Below are 22,741 nucleotides of genomic sequence, written 5' to 3' on the forward strand. Positions count from 1 at the left end.
GGAATCTGTTTGATTATTCACAGCATCCAAGGGAACCTTCCATGACTGTCACTGGGGCCACTTAAAGAATAAAGTCTTTGATGATAAGCCTGGACCAAGAACAGGACCTGTGGTCAAGGGTGTGATGTGCCCAAAGAACATCACAGGAGGGGGCACTCTTTTGAAATGACACGGAGAGCAAGGAGGGTCTAGGCATTCAGAGCTGGTAGAATTTCTGCATCCAGGTCAAGAGAATGTCTACTTCTCCAAAGGCTTTGATCTGAGCTGCTTCTATGTCCAACTAAAAGGAAAGTAGAGGTGAAGTTCTGCCATGTTAGCCTCAAACACAGGTTTCTTTCCCACCCACCATTCCTAGGGCTGGCCTGACTCTACATCATAAGCAGCGTCACCTTTGCGATGGCCTCTGATGAACTCACCCACCCATCACTTGTCCCCAATCTGTGTGTGTTGTCTGCTTCGAGGATGAGGAAAATGGGCCAGTGGGTAGCCGCAAGTCAGGAGCAAAGGAAATGCATCTGGAGCCCCTGACAACAAGAACCGTGGAACCCCTGTGCGGGTGGATCTGGTCCACCTTCTGAGTTCAATGTGCAGATGAGGAAACTGAGGCCCAGGTGGCCTCTTTCTTTTGGATGTTATTGCTCTTCATTTATTTTTATACTGATGTATCTGTTCCTTAAAAAAGTGATCAATATCGTGTTTTGGGAAGATGGTTGAGGATGAAATTTGGATTTTCTTTGTTGCCTTAAGTAGGGAGAAGGTAATATATTTTCTCACGATTTTTTTTCTCACAAACTGGACCATTTGAACATTATGAAAACTACCATGTATGGGGATGTGTATAGGATGGGAGTGTTACGGGGGTCGTCTCTCTTCTTTCTCTCTCACTTCTGACTCCAATTCCCCAGCTCAAGTACCCACAAGCTCCCTCTAGGGAAAATCCTCCATAGTTAAATCATCTCATAGGGAAATATAATAGCATTTTAATTTGAAAACTGGCAAGAAAATAGACCATGTAGCTTGTGGTGCTTGTGCAAAGTATATGCTCGTTCATGTAAAAATACCTGTGCTCCTGCTAAGTCAAGTGGCTTTGGGGCAAGCCTGGTGGAGTCACCTGCACTGCACTTTGCATTAGGTCTCTGAGGCATCGTCTTATGACAGTTCAAGCAAGCCCTCCACTCCTGGCCTTGATTACCTGTTTAAATGCTCTCTGGTACAGCAGAAACCGCCTGTGTGCGCTCTCACTGATGGAAAACATCTCATTTTCCTGCTGGATAACAGGGAAAAAAGTGCCAAGTGTTGGGTAGGAGCCAAGGCAAGCCCCTTCCCCCTCCTTCCTAGTGATGCTGGAGGGCTTCCCAAGGCCTAAGAGGACAGTGCTGAGCCCAGAGCCCCAAGGCAGCCAATGCCGAACTCCTACTGTGTGACGGGGGCAGCCGCTGAGTCTCACAGAAGTCTTGCCAACTGGGGGTGATCATCCCATTTTATATGTATGTAGGAGACTGAATCCCAGAGTGGTTGAGCACCTTGCAAAGCATCATCCAGCTGGTTAGAAGAGAGCTGGACTTGAACCCAGAGCTGCTGGTGTCCAGAGTCTATGCTCTTTTCCATGCAAGCTACGATGCCCTCTTGTGAAATAAAAGCCAGGACCAAAAAAGGGGAGGAGAGTCCTCTCAAAACACAGTTTCCCATGGGTCCCAATCCCAGCTTTGTTCTACTCACGCTGGGTTGCAGTTTTGACACGATGACAATAAAATTATTGGCCAGAGTAGAGAACGACTTCAGGATCCTGAATTCAGCTGCCTTCTCATAGTAGTTTTTGAAAACGGTATTCAAGTAGAACTTCAGCAGGGCACGGATGAAATAACAGCTTTCAGCATCCTGGGGAGGGTCTGGGTCACCTCGGAGCGGAGGCGTCTGCCCACCCCAGCCCTGGATAAACAACCCACTGTCGCCAAAGCAAGATAAGCACAACAGAGGCAGGGACCTTCTAGGAGACGTTGGTAAACAGTAGATCTGAAGGAGCCTTATGGGGGCAGGGAGAGCAACCACAGACCGAGAGAGGAAGACTTGTCCAGGGTCACACAGCCAGTCAGTGGCAGACACAGGCCTAGTTCCTAGGACTCCTGTCTCTCCATCTGCTTAATATTCTTTCTTCTACACCCCATGACCTCTCTAATAGCCATGGGAAGTGATGGACCCTGAAGAGCACCCAGAACTTGGTGGTTGACAGTTGGTGGGGAAAAGAACTAGAAAGAGAAGAAATGAGGAAGAAAACAAAAATCCTTAAACACAGGGATTGCATTCTAGCCCCGTCAAGGACCACAGAGTGAAGCTCAGCGTCTTCAGGAATCGGGGCTCAGTACGTGTGTGCTCACTGACTGACTAGATGGTTGATGAGAAGACAGGAATGGGTGAGAAACAAGGGATGGAAATGGAAGCGACCCAAGCAGATGCCTATTGGGCCTACACAGCAAAAGAGAAACATAGATCGATGGTATCTCTGGCTGAATGGAGACAGAAATGTAAGGCCTAATTGACAACCCCTCCCCGTGCCACCACACACACTGCCCACATAGCCCAGATCCTGGGTGGTGACCCCACACATTGACTTCTCTGGCTCACTGCCCAGTCCTGTCCTGTGTAGGCCCCGCCTCCCCAGACAACTCTTCACCCCCACCACCCACAGACCAGCCACACAGAGGGAGGTATTGTCCCTCCCAGAGGCCAAATTACCGAGATGCTCTGCAGAACCTCCCCCCGCAGCAGCAGCCGGACGCTTGTGATGTTATCCAGAGCTTGCTTTGGGAACAGAAAGAAAAAAATGTCTCCAGGTTAGCGGGAGCCATGGAAACCAACCTTGCAAATACCTGCTGCTTTCCCAGAACCTAAATCTAGACAGTCTGTGAAATCTCAGTGGCCAGAGGGGGTTCCCAGGAAGGGCTGGGCTGAGCTGGCCCCTGGGGTGGAGATACAGGTTCCAGCCACACAAAATCACGAAGTTTAGCCCCCAGGGACAGATGGAATCCCGGGAGTTCTTAGAGCCTTGATCAGGGACCTGTTTGATTCCTTTAGTCATTTGAGACAGGAGGAAGTAAGCCTATTTGGCTAAGAACCCTTGGGAGCAGGATTTTACCTCCTTATTCCATGGGGGTGGGGGCACTGCCTCGCTTGTGTTTGAAGTTTCCCCTGCAGCCCAGCCATTCATTCCAGTTCTTGGGTTTAGAGTCAAAGAATCATTGAGAGGAAGGAGCTTTTGGGCTCCTTTGTCCCACGTCCACAATGTGCAAATAAGGAAACTGATGGGGGTGGGGTGGTGCTGTACCAGTTGGTTTCAAGGTCAAGATCACACATAGGTGTCCTGTGCCCAGTGGTTACTCCCCTCCACAGGCCATCTCATGAGCTCCCTCTTTCCTTTGCATCTGGATTGTCCTTTAAGGAGCTGAGAGCATTTGTGAGGGCACATATTGGAATACTATCAGGCCCAGGAGAAATCCGCAGTCCGATGTCACAAGCTGCCCCATCCCACCTGAGCATTAACCATTTTTTCTACCTAGAAGCCAAGGTGGAAACAGACTAGGAGGAGCAGCAGTAGGTAAAAACTCCGGTGGTCAGGACTCAGGATTTCCCACGACTTCACCTTAGTGGAGTCTCATGTCCCCCTGAGACACAGATGAAGCCCAGATGAATACGTTCTCTTCCTTATTCCTCTTGGGCTCTGTTTGTTTTCCTGTAGATGACCACATCATTCTGAATCTCAATTTCCTCGTGTACCAGAGGAAATCTGGGCTTGTGATGCCTCTGACTTCACAAAATTATTATATAGGAAAATGATGAGTAAGCTACAAAGGGCTCCATAATCATAAAACATTATCCTCCCCCCATAGTAGCCCCCACAGGTGGGTCCAGAGCATCGCTTCACTCACCACAATGTCCTGCACGGCCCAGAAGGCCTCCCACAGGTCCTGGAAAACTACCCCCTCCACTCGGCAGGGCCCAAATTGGAATTTTTGGCTCTGGACCCCTGGCCCCCAGCTCCAGACAAGCAGGAGGAGACTCAGGCAAGGGAGGGCAGCCTTCTGCACGGGAGAGCCCATCTGCAACAAAGGAAGGACCGGGAAGATCCTGCTGGAAGAAAGGGAGGCAGCCCACTGAAGCAGGCCCTTGGTAGCAGGAGTGGTAGACCCAAAATACTGCTTCTTGGCTCTGCCTTGGCCAGTCTTGGGACACAAAGAGGGGAAACCTGAGACTAGGGTGGCTTCTCAGTGCTAGAATATTGCAAATGTGTGGCCCTGCTGCAGTGCACTGGGGTGGGGCAAGGGTCTTTCTGCCCCTCATCGCATTTCCGCTGTTCTTGCTGTCTCACTACCTGCCCACCCCACCACGACCATCCACGGCACACACGCCCGACACCTCCTTCCTTACTCCATCATAGTTCTATCTAGCCAACAACCTGCTGTCAGAATTTGACCAAGGAGAGTGGAGAAATGGAGGGTAATAGTGTGCCAGAGAATATGTACAGGAGCCCAAACTCCGGACGATAGTGCTTAACTAGGAATTCGCTTGTCTGAGGTCTGCCCTTAAGTCACCAAGCTCACTGGGCAGGTCTTTTTCTGTTCCCCCAGGAGAAGGTCATCTCTGACTTCTCATCACAAGGGATCTGAGGGATAGATCCTGGCCCAGAGGGAGGGGCACAGACGGTAGGTTAGGTTCACACTCTCTGCCACCTCAACTGAAGACTCACTTTTGCCTCTAAGTGTTAACTTTTCAGATAACTGAACAAGAGGGAGGAATCACATTTCTGGATGAATCACCTTTAAAGACTTCCACTAAGGTGCCACCTGGAAATGCAGATGCGAGGAGGCCCCAGGCTAGAGGAAGATGACCCATTTTCTATGTGTCATAACTATTCAGAAAATTCCTTCTCCCTGCCTTTTTTGTTTTGGCTTTTCTTCTTTCCTTTCCTCCCTCCAGTTCTCCCTCTCTCCCTTTCTTTCTTACTTCCTTCCATAACCATTTAAGGACCTTTCTTGTTCCCGGCACTGGTCTCCTACCTAAAAATATTCAGTCTTCCACCCCTACACTGGGAAGGAAGACAAGAGAAGACTTGCCTCTGGAATGACTGCCAACATATGGGCAGAGAAGTGGGGCTCAGTACCAACACCCAATATCTTCCATCATGTCTGTCTGAGCTTTAGTGTCTCTCTCAAAGTCCTTCCATTCTCTTCTTTCAAACTCCACAGGCTTTGCAGCCTGTCTTGAAAACTCATCTCTGGGCCTCATAGTCCCTCTGTACTTTCTTCCATTCAGACTAAATTCTTCTCAGTGTTAAATCAGAGAAAGCAGCCCCTCATCCACATTTATATCTTATCCTTACATATGCACTGAAAAGGTTGATTTCTGCCACCTCCCAACCCCCATTCCCAATGAGATAGCAGTCTACTGCTTCAAAGCAAAGCACTCAGGAATTCCCTCATCACTCACCTCAGAGCCTGGAAGTGATGCTTGAGGGTTGCTGTTTGGAGGTGGCCGGCTCCTGTTACAGAGGGAAAGTTGGGCACCCTCACCACTCACCAATCAGGAGTGTAACTATGGCCAGAAAGTTCCTGTCCCAGCTGTGGAAATCGTTTCAAAAGTAAAGGTGTGTAGGCCAGCAAGGCTTTGGGGAGATTCATATATATGGGGGCTGGGGGGAGGAGTGGAGGAAGAAGGGGGGGTGAAGAGGGTAAATTGGTCATGCTTTCCTACAGAATTACTTCATTGCCTAGTCACCCTTCACTTTAAGATAATGGGGCAATGGAGAAAGCAGCCCCTGAGGTGAGATAAGACCTGGGTCTGAGTTTCGGCTTTGCCACTGGCTGGGCAAGTCTCCTAGGTACCCTGAGCCTCAGTTTCTGTATTCTGTATCAATAAAATTAAAACAAAGAAAAAAAATCTGTCTTACCTCCCTCAGAGGCAGGTGTAAAAAGCAAAGGACAGAGATGCTTTGTAAACTCTATGCACATGTGCAAGTAAATATGTACATTATTACTGTGCAGAGTACACCAGTCTCCTTACTGCCCAAATCATTCAGTAATTATGCCCTATTAATGAGGGCATAGGAGGCTAAGGAGAGCCCATAGGTACTTCTTTAATCTGTCAGGGACAGGAATTTTAGGAGAGTTTCCTGATATTCAGTCACCAAGTTTATAATCACTCAACCAAAATACTCGTATGCCCCCACTCTTAGGTTCATGTTTGTGCATGGCCAGGTCTGGAAAGCTGGGGCCCCCGTGCCCTGTGGGCTCGCCTTTGCCTGTGCCACTTCGCCTGGGATCACCCAGGGGGCGCAGCAATGTGGCATGTCAGGAAGGAGCCTCAGTGCAGTCAAGAAACCTGACCGTCTGTCCAGCTCGCAAGGTGGCACACGGTGCACTGTTCCCTAAGCGTGTTCCATAGAACCTAGTCCTGAGGAGTGCTTGTCTGCAAGACACTCCACGAAACAAGATTTCAGTCAGTAAATCAGAGAAGCCTGGCCTGTGCCAGTCCTGCTGGGAAACATACTGCTCCGGAGAATACTAAAGACTCTGACAAGTCCCGTTAGGGCAGGGCGAGGACACATGCTTAGCTTTGTTTAACCCAGCACTTCCCATGAGTATTTGACCACGTCCCTCAGAAACATTTGGGAAACACTAGACTCTGAATCAGGGATTGACAAACTCCAGGCCAATCATAAGCTAAGAATGGCTTAGCCCCATGACCTAAGAATGGTTTTTACATTTTTTAATGGTTAAAACAAAATCAAAAGAAGAACAATATTTTGTGACACGTGAAAAGTTTGTGAAATGCAAATTTCAGTGTCCATAAAGTTTTATTGGGACACAGTTATGCCCATTTGTTTACATGTTGTCTGGGCTGCTTTTGTGCTTCAGTAACAGGGATGAGTAGTTGTGGCTGAGACTGTGGCCCACAAAGCCTATAGTATCTACTCTCTGCCCCTTTCTAGGGACAGGTTGCTGAGCCCTGATCTAAGTTACCTCCCTACAGAAACATTCTAAGCATCTTTTTAAACCTGGTTCCAGGCAAGACACAGGAGTAGGAATGTGCTGAGAGGAAGAGGTAACTTTCTCCAGTTCAGTGCAGAAGGAAGAACAGGGGTCAGTTCCTAATCTCTCCAGTTGGCAGACCCTTCCCAAACTCTCTAGCACCAGCTCCCCTTCCCTCTACCCCACACACAATGTTGTTTGTTTCCTTAAGAAGGCACAATACTTGCTGTTCTCCCCAGCCAGCACCCTGGTCTGCTGCTGCTGCCTCTATAAGGACCAAGGCTTGAGTCCTTTGCTCCTGGAGGACCTGAGTCTTTCCCTCTAGACCTAGGGAGGGACCCACATCACACATGGTTTTTGTTTTTTTTCTCCTTCAGGATCTAGGGCATTACTAAAACTATGGGAAGAACTACTATGGGAAGGAGATGTCAAGAGGCATTGATGAGACAGAAAGAAGACAAAGTAAGAGTGCTGGGGCAACAGATGAGAGGAGGCAGAAAAGGGCTGGAAACACTAGACAGCTAAGGCAGGGAGCTGAGAGGAAATGTGAACGCCCAGGGCGGCTGCAATCCTAGATGACTGTCTGCTGATAGGTACGAGGGCTGCGCTGTGACAGGGCAGGCTAGAGCAGAGGCATGAGGTCATAGGGCCAGCTCAGTAGGCTCCAGGATATCCACCTGGGGGCATGAGCAGCTCATTCTGTCTGAGGAAGGATTAAGTTAACGTGGGCTTTCCAGGCAAGCACGTGCCTACATCTCAGGCTTGGCTGAGTTTATCACAGCACAAAGACCTGGGAAAGCAGGCTAAGGAGGGAACTCAAGTTGAGAAGTTTACCCAACATCAACTAAGACTGCTGATTATGAGTGTAAGCTTTGCATGCAGGCAAACCTGGCTTCACAGTGTGACTGAGCCACCTACATGCCCTCTCAGCCTCAGTTTCCTCATCTGTAAAACTGAGCCTTCATTGGGCCACAAGGACGCAATGACATACATACAATCTTGCTACTCAAAGTGTGGCCCATGGGCCAGCAATATCTGAGAACTCATTAGAAATACAGGATCTCAAACCCTTCCCCCAAACTACTGAACCAGAAAGTGTGTTTTAAGAAACTCCCAAGATTGATTTTTAGGTAAATTGAAATTTGAGAAACACCTACATAAACAAATGAGGGACTTAACCCAGTGTCTTCCATGTGGTGAATAGTTAACAATCGAAAGCTTCAAGTGAAAGGGGAAAGCACTAGAGCAGTGATTCTCAATAGGGCAATTTTGCCCCCAGGGGCCATTTGACAATGTCTGGTGACATTTTTGGTTGTCATAACTGGGGAGGGAGTGGGGGTGGAGTGGAGGTGCTACTGGCATGGAGGCCGTGAATGGGCCAGGGACGCTGCCAAACCTCCTATAGTGCATAGGATGGCCCCTCACCACAAAGAATTATGTGCCCCCCAAAGCCAGTAGTGCTGAGGCGTAGAAATCCTGGACTAAAGGAAAGTTGTGGCTGTGGGAAAAGAGCTGAAATAGGAACAGAGAAGGATAAGAGGGGAATCTGTACTAGGGAAAGGAGCAGTGGACTGGTGAGATGGTCAGGGAAATGGAAAAACAAGGTGCAACTTGGAAGGCAGTGCCCAAAGGCTCCTGGGTGGGAGTGGATGGGGGAGGCCTGGCCCACTGGCTCACCCCCAGGGAAGCTCTAAGTCCAGAATTTGACAGACAGGTTAGAGAAAGTAAGGCTAGTCCTTTTGTTCAGCTCCATATATTTTTATCCAAACTCATCCTAAACCAGACTAAAACCTGAGGCCCTTCTAATCTCTCTAATCTTCATGATATCTGGAACTTGGGGAATTCCCTTCACAAAAATATCAGGTGAGAGAAACGTTCCTCTGAGAATAAACTTTGATTTATAAGGCCACTTCCCCCGCCCCCCAAAAAATACCTCTTATTAAATTTACGGCTTTTATTCTGATAATCACATGCTACCTCTGTCACCTATGTCTATCTGCAGAACCTGAATTTTACATTTGAGAAGTAAATCTACTCCCAACCCACATCCGCTACAAATTCCCCTAAACCTATAGAGAGAAAGGGACTGAACCAGATAGAGAATGGTGCCTTCTCCAGCCTTGGGGGAAGCATTCAAGTGCTCTCTCTTACATCTTCCTCCCTCTTTCTGATTAATGGAAATGTCTCGAAGGAGAGAAGTGGTAAGCATATTAATTAGGATTCCCTGAAAGCCAAGAAATAAGAGAAAATTACATCATCAGCTTCTTCCAGTGAATTGACTTTAATCTTCATTGTAAAAGAGATTTTTATCTCTGGGTTTGGCTGGGAAACTCATGCAGTAATAGACATGGGATACCTGGGTATTTTCCTTGTCTTAGTTCCAGGAGCAGAGATGAGAAATTGATGTCCACTGGTTGGTCCCCTGAGACTCGCACTCTGTCATTCCACCTTCTCCTCTGTCATTGGTGTAACAAAGGATTCATTACAGGTATTTCAAAAAATGAAAGTAAAACCAAACACAAATTAGTCTTACATCTGTACAGCATGCTTAGATACACAAATACTTCCAAGTGAATTTTCTCATTTGATATTCACCATAACCCTTTGACACAGGGAGGACAGATACTCTTTCTTTGCAGATTAGAAAGCTGAGAGTCAGAAAAGTCAAATTATTTTCCTTAGGTCACATAAATAAATGACAGAATCAGAACTAGAGTAGAGGTCTCCTGGCTTTTAGTCCAGTCTTCTTTTCCCTGTACCAAACTTCCACGCAACTTTTCAGTCTTTCATGCATCATTCACTTACTGAACAAACATTTTGTAAGCACCTACTGAGTGTCAGAAGAGGCTATACCAAAAAATGAGTTGCTTTGATAACATTTATGTAAAATGTCCAGAAAATACAAACCTATAGAAACAGAAAATAGAGTAGTGGTTGCCTAGGGTTTGGAGTTAGGGGCTGGGTGGGTGGGAGGAAGGGGAGTGACTGCTAACGAGCACAAAGTTTCTTTGGGAGGAAAGAAAATGCTCTAAAATTAGATTATGGTGACACACTTGGTGAATATACTGAAAATCACTGAACTGTACACTTTAAACAGGTGAACTCCATGGCGTGCAAATTATATCTCAATAAGCTGTTAAAAAATAAATTAAGACACAATCCTTGTGCTCTAATGAGTCAGTAGAGTGGAGATACATCTGCAGATAGACACACTGCAACACTGTGTGTTGGGGGCCATTAGCAGAAGCCTGGAGCCTATGGAAGCGTCAAGGAAAGGCACAATCTCCCAGTCTTGGAACAGGGCTAGAATGAGCGGAGAGCCTTTCCTGTGGCGGTGACGTTTGCTCTGAGGCTTGAAGCTGGACAGGAGTTTATCAGCAAAAATAAAGGGAGAGTCCTGCTGGAGACCGCTGTGACCGCCACAGAGTCTGTGGTCACCCAGGTACTGTAGGGATCAAGGAAAAGAAGGTTCTGGAAGCTGCTGGTACCACTGATTGTCCTTTTGCTTGATGGTTAATGGAAATCGATGGACAACAGCTACTTAAATACAACTTAAGAGCATGAAAGGGGATCTAGGGTGGTACTGACCCCTCAGAGCTGCAGGCCAGAATGAAGAAGTGTCCAGGGTCCCAGCTTTTTAACCAAAGGCTTCTGACTAATCACAGGAAACAGAACCACAAGAGGCATCCAGTTCTGAACACCGCAGTCTCCCGGAAGTCAGGCTCCTGTTCCCGACCACAGTCTGCAGTGCATCAACTTTGAGTCCCAAGGACAGGAGTATTTTAAATAAATGCATGGCAGGATATGGGCTGGAAACAAATCACAGTTACAGAGTCTCCTAAGTAGATCCAAGTAAAGAACTGTGGTCCTTTTCTCTGTGTCACTCTCACTATCACATATCCTAGATTGCTTTTTCTAATGAAGATTTTTTTTAAAGGAAGAAAGGAGGGAAGGAGAAAGGAAGTAGTCTTATAGACTCTCTCCAGTCCAATCCCTCTTTAAAACAGAATACACACTACTTTTCTTTCCTTTCTCTTCAGTTCCCCTCCCCTTGCCTCCCGTTCCTTCCCTTCATCTTCCCTTCTCTCTCTCTTTCTCTCTCTCTAAATGAAGATCTTGGTAAAGCAAAGGGACAGATCTTATGTACTTCTGTTTTCCTAACACTGCTCATCACAGCAGAGTAGTTTGAATAGGAAGATATTCGATACCAAAAGCATTCAAAATGATTTAAAATCTGCATTTTGTTGGATTACTCTCACCATGCGAATAAAGAGATTTTCAATCTCTGAAAGTATTCTAGGTTGGGTACCCACTTGAATGTACGGTAGGTGTTGCAGCTGCTCCTCACATTCACTCTCCCCTCCTTAAAACACAGGAGAATTGCTCTTCCCTGCCCCACTGAAGCTAATCATGGCCACGTGACTATTTTGTCCAGTGAAATGTACCTGGAAGAAACGTGTTATTGCAGGTGGAAGCATTTCAAGGCCCGTGCAGTTCTCCACGTTCTCTCATATGCTGCTAATGTTGAGATGGCAGCATTACAGGATGGAAGCATTTCCTTCAGCCTGGGCCCTGAATACCAAGATGAGCAAGCGGAGCCCCCGTGCTAACATGTACTGAACATGTGAAATAAGTGAGAAATAAGCCACTGAGAGAGATCACGCTATTGCTTTTGCTGCAGCATAACTTAGCCTAATCTGACTAATACAGAAGGAATGTTAGAAGGAAACGGGATTTCAACCCCTTTACAGTCCCTTTCAACCCTCAGACAATGAATTCAGACTCTGTTACAGGCAAAACTGTGATTTTATGTGCTATTTCAACAACTCATTATAATCACAGAGATTCTCAAAATTCTTCTTGGATGGAAAGCACTGCTTTCTCTTGAACACAATGTAAACAATGCGTTTAGCAGGATGAGGTCAGGTGATGGCACGAGGCTGACCACTTTGGGATCCAGCGATTGGCATCACATCACTCAGGAGTCACATAACAGGGACACAGCCCCAGGATGGAGGATGAATTGGTGTCTGAAACCCTGTCTGCCAGAGAGCCTGTGCTCTTGGCAGGAGAAATGGGAAGGACCCTTCTACTTGCAGATGCCAGTAAAACGTTTTGGACAAGCCAACAGCCCCCCCCCCCCCCCCAACACACACACACTCCACCACACATGCTCACTTAAAACTGGCAAAAAAAAAAAAAGGCAGGCTAACACCTGACAGGTCTAAGCTTGCCCCAGAATTTGAGAAACTGAATATTGTGTTCCTGAAAAGGCTTGGAATACAAAATGGTTTGAGTTCTTAAACCACAATTTTTTTGTTTGTTTGTTTTTGTTGTTGTTGTTTATCTTCAGCCTTTGCTCACAGGTAAAGGATCAAACCCAGGAAATCTTCCAAAGTCAAAGAACTGATGAGAGTAGAAGCTGCTTTCAGCAACAGTGGGTGGGGCTCTCTCCATTTCGACTCTGCCTTCAACTTCTGAACCATACTCTCTTGGAAAACGTATTGCTCCTGAAAACGAAGAGAGGGCGTTTTCCTCTGTGGAGTATTTCCTGCCTGGAAGAGTCACCACCCCTCTTCCCAGGCTAGAGAAATGGCCCCAAAAGAAAGTGGATCTCATTGCTTAACCCTGGTTGAGTGAATTCCGCTTTCCCACAATAAAATAGAAATAACAATAACCTGGAACGGCATAGCCTGATTGTCCAGATTTCAGTAGCCTGTGATTAAAAATTAAAAATCTCCAAATTCTGTGGTCCCATCTGTTCATGTAAACAGAGCAGGTTCTTACAGCGTCCACTCCTAGAGTGCCCTGAGAATTCCCAAAGGAGTGTTTCTCATAGATGGGTCCAAGGACCCACATGTGCCATCATGGCTGGCCTAGCCAGCTGCTGCAAGCTCCAACTGCTGCCCCAGTGATGGTGAGAATGAGACGCCCCTCACCAGGTTCTCAGTGCTGATTTCCTCCAGCCAAAAGATATTGCATGGTCACATCCCCCTCTAATAGGCTGTTTGGGTCCAAAGTATTACAGACTTCAGCGAAACAGCTTTCACATTCACACTCAGAGCCCTTTTGGCTCCAGGATGCCCACGGACCTCCAGAGTGGTTGGTATGGAGCCGCTTCTGCTAGCATGGCGCTGGGATCAGTCATTTCAGGGAGATTGGGGGTTAGGAGCCGGCCTCAGCTAGTCCAATAAGCCAAACTGTTCTATAGTGCTTTACAAAGTACTTCCACAACTTGATATTCACAAAAACTCTACGAGATAGATAAAGCCTATAGCATTAGCTCCGTTTTATGGATTAGAAAGCCACGGCATAGAGAAGTGCAGCGATTTGCCTAAGCTCATAGAGCTAGAAGATGGAACTGTCTAGACTCAGTCCCAGGTCTCTGTCTCCAAGCCTGGGTATAAGGGAGCAGCACAGTGTGCTGAAAAAATGTACAGCCGTGGAGTCCTGGCTCTTTGACCCTGGGTAAGTCACTGGATGCCTCTAGCCTTCTGTTTCTTCATCTGAAAAGTGAGAATAACATACTATCCACCTCATAGGTCATTGTCAGCATTAAGTGAGAAAATACTTGCAAATCATGTAGAAAGCCTGACATTAGTAAGCACAAGAGTTAGCTATTACTAAAATATTACTACTATCTTTATATATTACCATGACACACTTAATGCTTCTAACTGATGGAGCTTGATTTGAAATGGCTACAAACAACTTTTACCCTTGAACTACATGATCTGCCCCTTAGGAAAATACCTGATTAAGGGCTGATTATAGTCCCTCAAATAGAAATAATAGAATTTACTGTGGTTAATCCCAGCTTTTATCAGTCTGTTTAGGGAGCCTGTGAAGTATTATTGCTTTAAATAATAATACTCCAGCCCCAAGAGAAGTCACATGTGAATACTTATGAAAATTGCAGGATCAGAATTTATTGAGAGAACTCTTTTTTGATTAACAGTAATAATGAAAGTAGATGAGAACTAAATCATTTCCTGACAAGCCAAATCATTTTGTCCTAAAATCATTAGGCCTCAAATAACTATTTCTACTTTCCCCTAAAGTTTGTTGATCAGAAGATGTTTTTAATTCATCTTCATTTTTAAAATGATAGCTTTATTAAGATATAATTCACATACCATAAAATTCACTCTTGTAAAGTGTTCAGTTCAATGGTTTTTTGGTATATTCACAGAGTTGTGCAATCAGCACCATTATCAAAATATTTTCATCACCCCCAAAAAACCCCACGCATGTTAGCAGTCATTCCCCATTACTCTCTACGCTTAGCCCCTGGAAGCTTCTGGTTTACTTTTTTTCCTATTGATTTGCCTATTCTAAACATTTCCAGACATTGTATTTGAAAAATTATGAAGATAATTTCAAGTTTAGAATATTACCTTCCTCTGAAGTAGATTTATATTGTTTGTGGAAGGAGGGTAGGGAATTGGTAATCCCAGATTATTTTAATCCAGTCATAGATTGAAACAACTCAAAGCTGATTTTCTGTCCCTGTTAGGACCAGTCTGTTTATGGATGACCGTGATTCATAGCGTATAACACTTTGGAGTCTCAACCCGAAGCTTGGCAGAGAGGTTACTAGGATCCCTCTTCAGCAGGCTCTGAACACTCATTATTGTTGCCCCAATCCTGTCAATTTGTTGAAAGTTCTGTACATCTTCTCAGTCTCCCAACATTTCATCAACTTTTCTGAATTTAGGTAACTTCCATCAGGGAAAAGCTGTCACCAGTACTGGGCTTACTTCTCTGGATTTCCAGCTCCCAAATCTTGGCTCTGTAATTATGCCTGTCTTATAATACCTTCAAACAGGTTTTTTGTGGGAGGGTTTTCATATTTTCTGATTTTTCCAACTTTTCTTGACTCCTTCTCAATGAGAAGTTTCACTCCAAAGCCAGCAGCTGTTTTTTCCTCCTTCCTGGAGACCAGATAAAGAGGACGATGCTTCCACATATTTGCCAACTCCCCCACAGCTTCAGAAAAGCCACAGTACCCTGCCAGCGGCAGGGGGGACACACCCACTGCGCAAGGTCTGTGAGGACCGAATGAGACAACCTAGAGGGTTCAGTGGATTTTGTAATAATCATGTTTCCTTCTTTGTTCCAGCCTCTATAAAGCTCAGAGCCAAATTTTGATCCTTCTAGCAACTTATGATTCAGAACCTTAAGATTTGTCTTTTGTGGAAAAACTTAGTTCAGTTTTATGGCATTGTCTGTGTTCCAAAGGTTTCATCTATTTCTCCTTAAATCTTGTTGCATTCGCATGTATCATTATAAGCCGCTCTAAATCACTTTGATAAGAGGTGGGACATAAATAAGTAAATAAAGAAGGTTAATTAAAGGTATTTTGAACTACTATATGCTATTCATGGGACAAAGAATTTTTCACAAGATTGAACCCTTTCCCTGGGGTAGCAGGACTTCATGGTCCTTTGTCTTCTCTCATGCCACTCACTGGCAACCTTGCTCATCTTTCAAGGTCTAATCCAAGGATCCCTCCTTCAGAAAACCTTCTCTGGTTTCCCCACACAGATGTTTTCCCTTAATCGCATTGAGTCTTATTTTGCTGGGCAGTGACTTGCCCTTCCCACCTCATTCTCTTTACATATATGCCTGTGACCTCCACAATGCCTAGAAAGAGAAGTTACCTGAAATTGAATTATTTTTTGACAGCTTTGCTGATATATAATTGACATGCAATAAACTGCACATACATAAAATGTACAATTTAAGTTTTGGCATATGTACACATCTGTAAAACCATCTCCACCGTTACGATAATGAACATATCCACCACAGTTTGTTTAACCATTCTTTCGTTGGTGGGCATTAAGTCTGTTTCAAATTTGGGGCTAATAAAAATGAAGGTGCCATGAGCATTCACGTACAAGTCTTTGCATGGGCAGACGCTTTTTTTTCTCTTGGATAAATACCAAGGTGTGGAATGGTTTGGTCATATGGCAGATGTTTGCTTAATTTTTAAGAAACTGCCAAACTGTTTTTGTTTGTTTGTTTGTTTGTTTTGTTTTGTTTGTTTTTGCCAAACTGTTGTTAAGTATCGTGTCATTTTACATTCCTAACAGTATATATGATAGTTTCAGTTCCTCCACACCCTCCCCAACACCTGATACAGTCCATCTTTTTAATTGTAACCATTCTAATAAGTATGATGTAGTATCTCATTATGGTTTTAATTTGCATTTACAGATCAACAAATGATGTTGAGCATCTTTTTATGTGCTTTTTGTTTCTTTTTCTTGCCATCTACTTATCTTCTTTGGTGTCTGTTCAAATCTTTTGCTCACTGTTTTTAATTGGGTTGTTTTCTTATAATTAAGTTTTGAGAATTCTTTACATTTTCTGGGCTCTAGTCCCTTATCACATACAGGATTTGCAAATACTTACTCTCAGACTATGGCTTATGTTTTCGTTTTCTTACGTGTGTTTTGAAGAGCAGAGGTGTTTAACCTTAATGAAGTCCAAATTATCAATTCTTCTTTAATGGATTCTGCTTTTGGTGTAAAATCTAAGAAATATTTGGCTAACTCAAAGTAACATATGTTTTTGCTCAGGTTTTCTTTGAGAAGTTGCATAGTTGTAGAGATTTTGAGTTAATTTTTATATATGGAGTAAGGTATAGATCCAAGTTAACTTTTTTCATACGATATCCAATTATTTTAGCACTATTTCTTGAAAAGACTAGTCTATCTCCACTGAATTGCCTTTACATCTTGTCAAAAACCAGTTGCCCATATATGTATGGGTCTTTTTGTGGACTTTTTGTTCTGTTCCATTTATCTGTTTGTCTATTTTTACACCAATATTACACTGTCTTGACTGTCATAGCTTTATATAAATATTGAAATCAGATAAAATTAATCTTCCAGTTCGGTTGTTTTTCAGTTATTTTGACTACCTTAGGTCTGTTGCATTTTAATATGAATTTTAAAGACAATTTGTCAATTTCTGCACTGAATAAGGCTGCTGAAATTCTGATTGTGACTGCATTGAATTTATAGATCAATTTGGGGAGAATTGACATCTTAATAATATTGAGATTTCCAACCCATGAATATGAAATAGCTAGGTTTCCATTGTTCAGGTCGTCTTTCGTTTTTTCCAACAATGGTTTGCAGTTTCTAATGGAGCGACCTTTTACATCTTTTGTCCCTGATTTACCCCAAGTATTCAAAACTATCTGATGCTATTATAATTGTGTTGTTTTAATTTTCAATTGTGTGTTGCTGGTATATGGAAATACAGTTGATCTTTGTATATGGATCTGATATTCTGCTCCCAACTAGAACTTTTTTATTAGTTTTAGTAGTTTTTTGTAGATTCCATCCGATATTTCTATCTAGACGAGCATGTCATCTATGAATAACAAGAGTTTTACTTCTTCATTTCTGGTCTGGATGACTTTTGTTTCTTCTTGAATTGAATTGAGGTTTTGGAAGTACAGGGACCTGAATTTTAATGCCAACTCTGCCATAACTCACTGTGTAACCTTTGGCAAGTCACTTTTCCTTTCTGAACCTCAGTTACCCTGCAAACCAATCTGTGTGTTCTTTCCCAGTTCTAACATTCAGTGAGACACAGAATGCAGGCAGAAAGGTATTAGCAACCTTAATCCACAGCTTCCTGCCTCCAGGTTTATGAGTCCTACCCTCTTCCAGTTAAGTGATTGACTCATTGTGCTCAGGACAATTGGGTTGAATTAGAGAGTGTCACCTTTCCTCCTCCCAACTTTCCAGTGAAAGAGGGGAGAGGCTGTATTCAGTCACTTTTTTCATCACTCGTTCTGCTGCCTCCTGTTGGCAAGGCCCAGTAGTCTACAGGTTGAGTTGTCTGTTTTCCAACAAAAGCTAAGGCCTTTAACTCATGAAAATATTAGCTGAGGGCCACATACATAGAGAAAGCAATTTCATTTAATTTTGAAAAAATTTTCCTTTTAAACACAGTCTATTCTCTCACTTTTGAATTCAGACCTTATCAATCATGTAAGGTTATACTGTGCTGAGATAGGGTAGGCTTAAAAGCTGAAAAGACACAGACCTGTCCTCCAGGAACTTAAGAATCCAGCAGGAGAATGGTCCCTCGCTCTCCATCCATAAGGGAGAGGGATGAACAAAGGTACACTGGACTATGTTGATGAAGGCCTGAATCCTTGAAAATAGGGTTTAGGCAACGCCAAGCCATGGTGGGAATGGAGGATAAAGCAGACCTTTTTATTTTTTTGAGTCACGCTGCATTAGGCTCTTATTCCTAGGTGTGGGAGATGCCCTTCCTTCTGGGAAAGAGCCCACCTCCCATCAGAGGAAAGGCTTGTCCCCTTCCCTGGCATCCAGGGCATCACCCAGCTCTGCCCAATCACATGTGCTCCCCTCAACTTCTGAATCCAAAGCTGGTGATACAGGAACTATGCAAACCCTTCCTGGCAATGGAAGGCAGCAGCAGCTATGTCGGATCCCTGGAGAGAGTGGTAGCACATCCAGTTTCTAGAATTCAGAATCATCTGTTCCAACTCTTTCATTTTACAAATACACTATGCAATAAATGAAGGCCACCCAAATGAGAACAGGTAAGAGCTGTTTACTCAGAGCTTGCTATAGCCAAGGAATGTTTCAACAGCGATGCCAAGGCCTGCAGGAGTGGAAAAGCTTTACAGTAGGAAAAAAGGAGCCTTCAGAGATTCCTTGATCGGAGACTAAGGGCGTGGGGAAGCTGTCGGTGGGCTGACCATGAGCAGAAGCAGGGCATCTTGTGGGACTGGTTACAGGTGCATATTTGGCTTCCTCTGGTTCACACTAAGTTGGAAGTGGGGACAAGAATTAGGGAAGCTGTCAGCTATTAAGCAAGTCCTGACCATTTGGGGCCAATTGCTGCAGGGGTTAAGATTTGGCTTCCTGGGCTGGTTATGGTAAATCATGGTTTGGTTTCTTGGAATGGTTGCTGCAGATTGTGGATCTGAGTTCTATTTTTATATGTGGTCGGGCCATTGTGCATTTGTATGTTCAGTCTCTCAGCAGAAACTGAGGTCTGGAGAGAGAGAGTGGCTCCCTCTACCAAGGTCTAGCAGCTAGGAGTAACCAGAGCTGACATGTCAACCTGAGCTTTAGCATTTTCATCTTGTCACCTCCAAAGGAATTTTACATTTTCCTGGTTGAGGAGATAAGGTTTAGACCCTAAGGGGAAATGAAGTTCAACACAGATGTCATAGAGATAAATTGCACCAGAAAGTTAAGCGCTAGTGCAGCTTGACAGGAAGGCTCATCGCTTTCTTCTCTAGGCAGAACCACTTCTATAGGTAGTGCTTTCCGTGTACTGGGCCTTCCAGCCAGGCAGCAAAGCAAAGTGGTTAAATGCATGGTTCTCCAGTCGGCCTACTGTGTTCGTATTTTACTTCCACCGTTGTTAGCTGTGTGAACGTGAACAAGACCTGTTACCTTTCTGGTCTTCAACTTCCTCATCCGTGAAATGGGGATGACAGTGGCACCTAACTCATCATGTTCTTGTGAAACTAAACAAGCGGACACTCACAACACGCAGAGAACAGTGCCTGATACATAGCAAACGCTGGTACAAGTCAGCTGTGACAATTTCATCTAGTCCTCATCTCAACTCAGTGTGCTAAGTAGCATAACCCCCACTTTTCAGATAAGAAACTAAGGATGCTTATATCACTTGTCCAAGGTACAAGGGACCTTGTACCAAGGTAGTGAGTGTCAGGATTTTCATTCATGTCGCTATGAAGCCAACGCTCTTTACTCCTTCCTAAGGTGCTTCTGAAAACAAGATATCATTGCTGGGAAAGAGGACAGTAGAGTAGGAAAGCATGTAGGGCTGTGGTGTCAGGGTGCCCGCATTCAAATTGTGGTTACACAAATTACTTACATTTCTGAGCACATTGTCACTCGCAAACTGGTAATAGTATTACCACCTCAAGGGGTTGTTTTAAGGGTAAGTAACAGGAGGTATGTGATGTTCCCAGTACAGTGCCTGGCACATGACAAGTACTTAATAAATGACAGTGATTGTAATTACTATAATTGGAAGTGGCAATTGTAAACCATTCTTTAATATCTGTCCCATTAGGGTGACCACCTCAGGGAAGATGTAGATGCCTGATCACTGCACTGTACACCTGAAGCTGAAGCTGAACAATAATGAATGTCAACTATAATATATATATATTTACAAGAAGCAGAGTACAGCATTAGGAATAGAGACAGTGGAAATGTAATGGCTCTGTGCGATGTCAGAGGGGTAGTAGATGGGGGAGAGGGGTTATCGCTGTGTGAGGAATACAAATGATAAACGTTTAACTATTACATTGTTTTGTACACCTGAAACTAATAAAAAAAATGTTAACAACAACAACAAAAAAGGATCTGTCCTCCTCAATGGTCCACCTGCATGAAGTTTTTCCTTAACCCTTAACCTGCCTTGACCTCTCCACTGCTGAATTCCTCCTCACTACCATGGTAGGTCAAGCAGAAAAAGGAGGAAGAGATGGATCCTTCAGGAGAGAGGACTAGAGATAGCAAAGTCAAAGAGGTAACCAAGAGGTAAAGATGTAACAAGACAATGGTAGCATGGAGTCCCCAGAGAACAAGGCTTTCCATGGCCCAGACTTTCAGAAAAGGCAGAAATGCCTCCCAGGAAAACAAATGGAGGAGCGTTGTCCTCAGCCCTGTGAGTCAACCTCAGACACATCCATCTGGAAGACTCACACCATTGGCACGTAAAACCAGCCTCCTATTGCCATCCAATGTCTCTTGGAGGTGGTGGTTCTAATTTTAACACTGAGTTCAGTGAAGTTGACTTCTCAACTCTTCCTTGAGAGTTGAAGCTAAGTTGTTTGTCACACTAGTCAGAGAAAACCAGGAGACATGTGACTGGAGAATCTGATAGAAGAGGGGTGATATAGGGTAACAATCTGATAGAAAATGGGTGATTGTAATGGGGAGCATGAAAGCAGAAACTGCCTTGTTTTCAAAGGAACATAAAAGACCATCTCTTTCATCATCCTGCAAGGTAGATATTATCATCCGGTTTTCCAGAGGAAGAAACTGAATTCCAAGATTAAGTTTTACAGCCCAAATCTCTCCAGTAATAAGGGTAGAGTCATGATTTGAATCCAAGAAAAAATATATGAAAAAAAAGACTCCTAAATGTTTGAGTGGTTATCTGTGGTGGTGGGATTATGGGTGATTTTAATATTCTTCTTTATATTTCTCTGTATTTTACAAATTGTCTCCATTGGGTAGTTGTTATTTGTATAATGAGAAAAAAGTCAATAAAGTAATTTAAACAAATTGGCCCAGGCTGAGGGCTGGAAGCAGAAACCAGAAGCAGGCAATAAGGAAAGCTTTCTGTAGGAGCCAGGGTGTCAGCATTGGGGTGCAGAAATTGGGGAAACTAAGCTGCTGAGCTAGGGGTGCAGTTCAGAGGAAGGTAGGGAGAAAAGAGGCAGGCAGCCCAGGCCAGGATTTGAGGTCCTTACAGCCCAGGGAAACTCAATGTGAAAGGGGCTTGGAAAGAGAACACTGACGTAATATGTAGTTAGTTGGTCATGAAGACGAAGACGTGATCCAGGGATAACCTAGATCCTGGGGCCAGACGGAATCCAAATGGGAGAGCCTCAAAAGAGGCCTCAGGCACCTCCTGGTATCTACATTTTGCACCTTTGTGTTCTTAACCCTTACAATAGTGACTCCTGCCCACTATAATTTGTGTTGCATCAAGATCTCTGTAATTTGTTTTGCATCAAGAGTATGGGAACCTGAAATGAGAAAGAAAACTGGGGTACAGAGAGGATGGTATTCAAAGCCAATAAGGTGAAAGCAGGGATGGCTAAAGCCCCTCACTCAGTCACAGTCCCTTTATATGGGGGGCAAATTCATGCGATCAGAGACATAAGAGAACTAAACAATAGAGCTAGGAAGGTGTTCAGCAGGAGAGGAAAGGCCCAGATTCCCACTTGCCTCTTTCTTCCCCACAGGGGCGAGAGGTGCCTAGGTAACAAGAGATTCAAGCTCATCCCCACCATTGTTTCTGCTTCTGAAACATTTTCCAAACTCCAAGCAGCTATTATGCAAAGAAAACTTTATTCGTACAAATGCATTTTGACCACACAGGACTCCATGGTTGGCAGATGCACAAGTATAGGACAGGGGAGCGGGGTGGGGATGTTCAAGTAATCACAAGACAAGTCTGTAATTTCACATCAGAACTTCTTCCACAACCCACAACTAGTGGCCATTGTTTCAGTTTTAAAATCTCACACAACACTGATAGCCAGTAATGTCCTTAATTTAATCAAAATAAATACCCTCCACTCCAGCCACTCCTCTAGAATGTAGAGAGTTTGTTTGCTGTTTGAAAATGCATGACATGCCCTAGTCAGGTTATAAAGATAATCATGAATGTTTTTAAAGACTTACATTTAAGTACAAAAATAAATAACTTAAATAGCAAAAATAAATAAATATGTTAACTAATAAATATATCCAACAGTAGAAAAGATAATACCAAAAACTCATATAACCGTGGTCTAGATTAAGAGGAGGAACACATGAAAACACCCACAATAAGGAAACAGATATTAAATAAATAACATACACAGTCACCAGCACTAAATGATATAACTAAGAGATGGTGTTTGAGGTCATGCCTCCACAGGCACTACGGACGGGGACCCT

General features: G+C 44.2%; 1 protein-coding gene across 1 annotated transcript; it reads right to left on the reverse strand.

The window, feature by feature from the left end:
- Window positions 1-14: 14 nt before the first annotated feature.
- IL24 (interleukin 24) lies at window positions 15-4,094 on the reverse strand. The gene is made up of 5 exons (XM_088801714.1): window positions 3,924-4,094; window positions 2,734-2,799; window positions 1,720-1,878; window positions 1,193-1,267; window positions 15-280 (listed from the first exon to the last, which is right to left on the reverse strand). The coding sequence occupies exons 1-5, from the start codon at window positions 4,092-4,094 to the stop codon at window positions 197-199; spliced, it is 555 nt and encodes a 184-aa protein (XP_088657840.1). The 3' UTR covers window positions 15-196.
- Window positions 4,095-22,741: the final 18,647 nt, after the last annotated feature.

This window comes from Rhinolophus sinicus, chromosome 11 (genome assembly GCF_057876585.1).
Source record: "Rhinolophus sinicus isolate RSI-liver-muscle chromosome 11, RSI-T2T, whole genome shotgun sequence".
Classification (NCBI taxonomy): domain Eukaryota; kingdom Metazoa; phylum Chordata; class Mammalia; order Chiroptera; family Rhinolophidae; genus Rhinolophus; species Rhinolophus sinicus.

What these genes read in the sequence shown, in the direction of transcription:
- IL24 (XM_088801714.1), bottom strand. Translation starts at nt 4,094, where the DNA reads ATGGGCTCTCCCGTGCAGAAGGCTGCCCTCCCTTGCCTGAGTCTCCTC. An exon ending in GGGCCGTGCAGGACATTGTG is followed by an intron (nt 2,800 to 3,923) that starts GTGAGTGAAGCG and finishes CTGTTCCCAAAG; the next exon opens with CAAGCTCTGGATAACATCAC. An exon ending in ACCAGAGAGCATTTAAACAG is followed by an intron (nt 281 to 1,192) that starts GTAATCAAGGCC and finishes CTTTCCTTTTAG; the next exon opens with TTGGACATAGAAGCAGCTCA.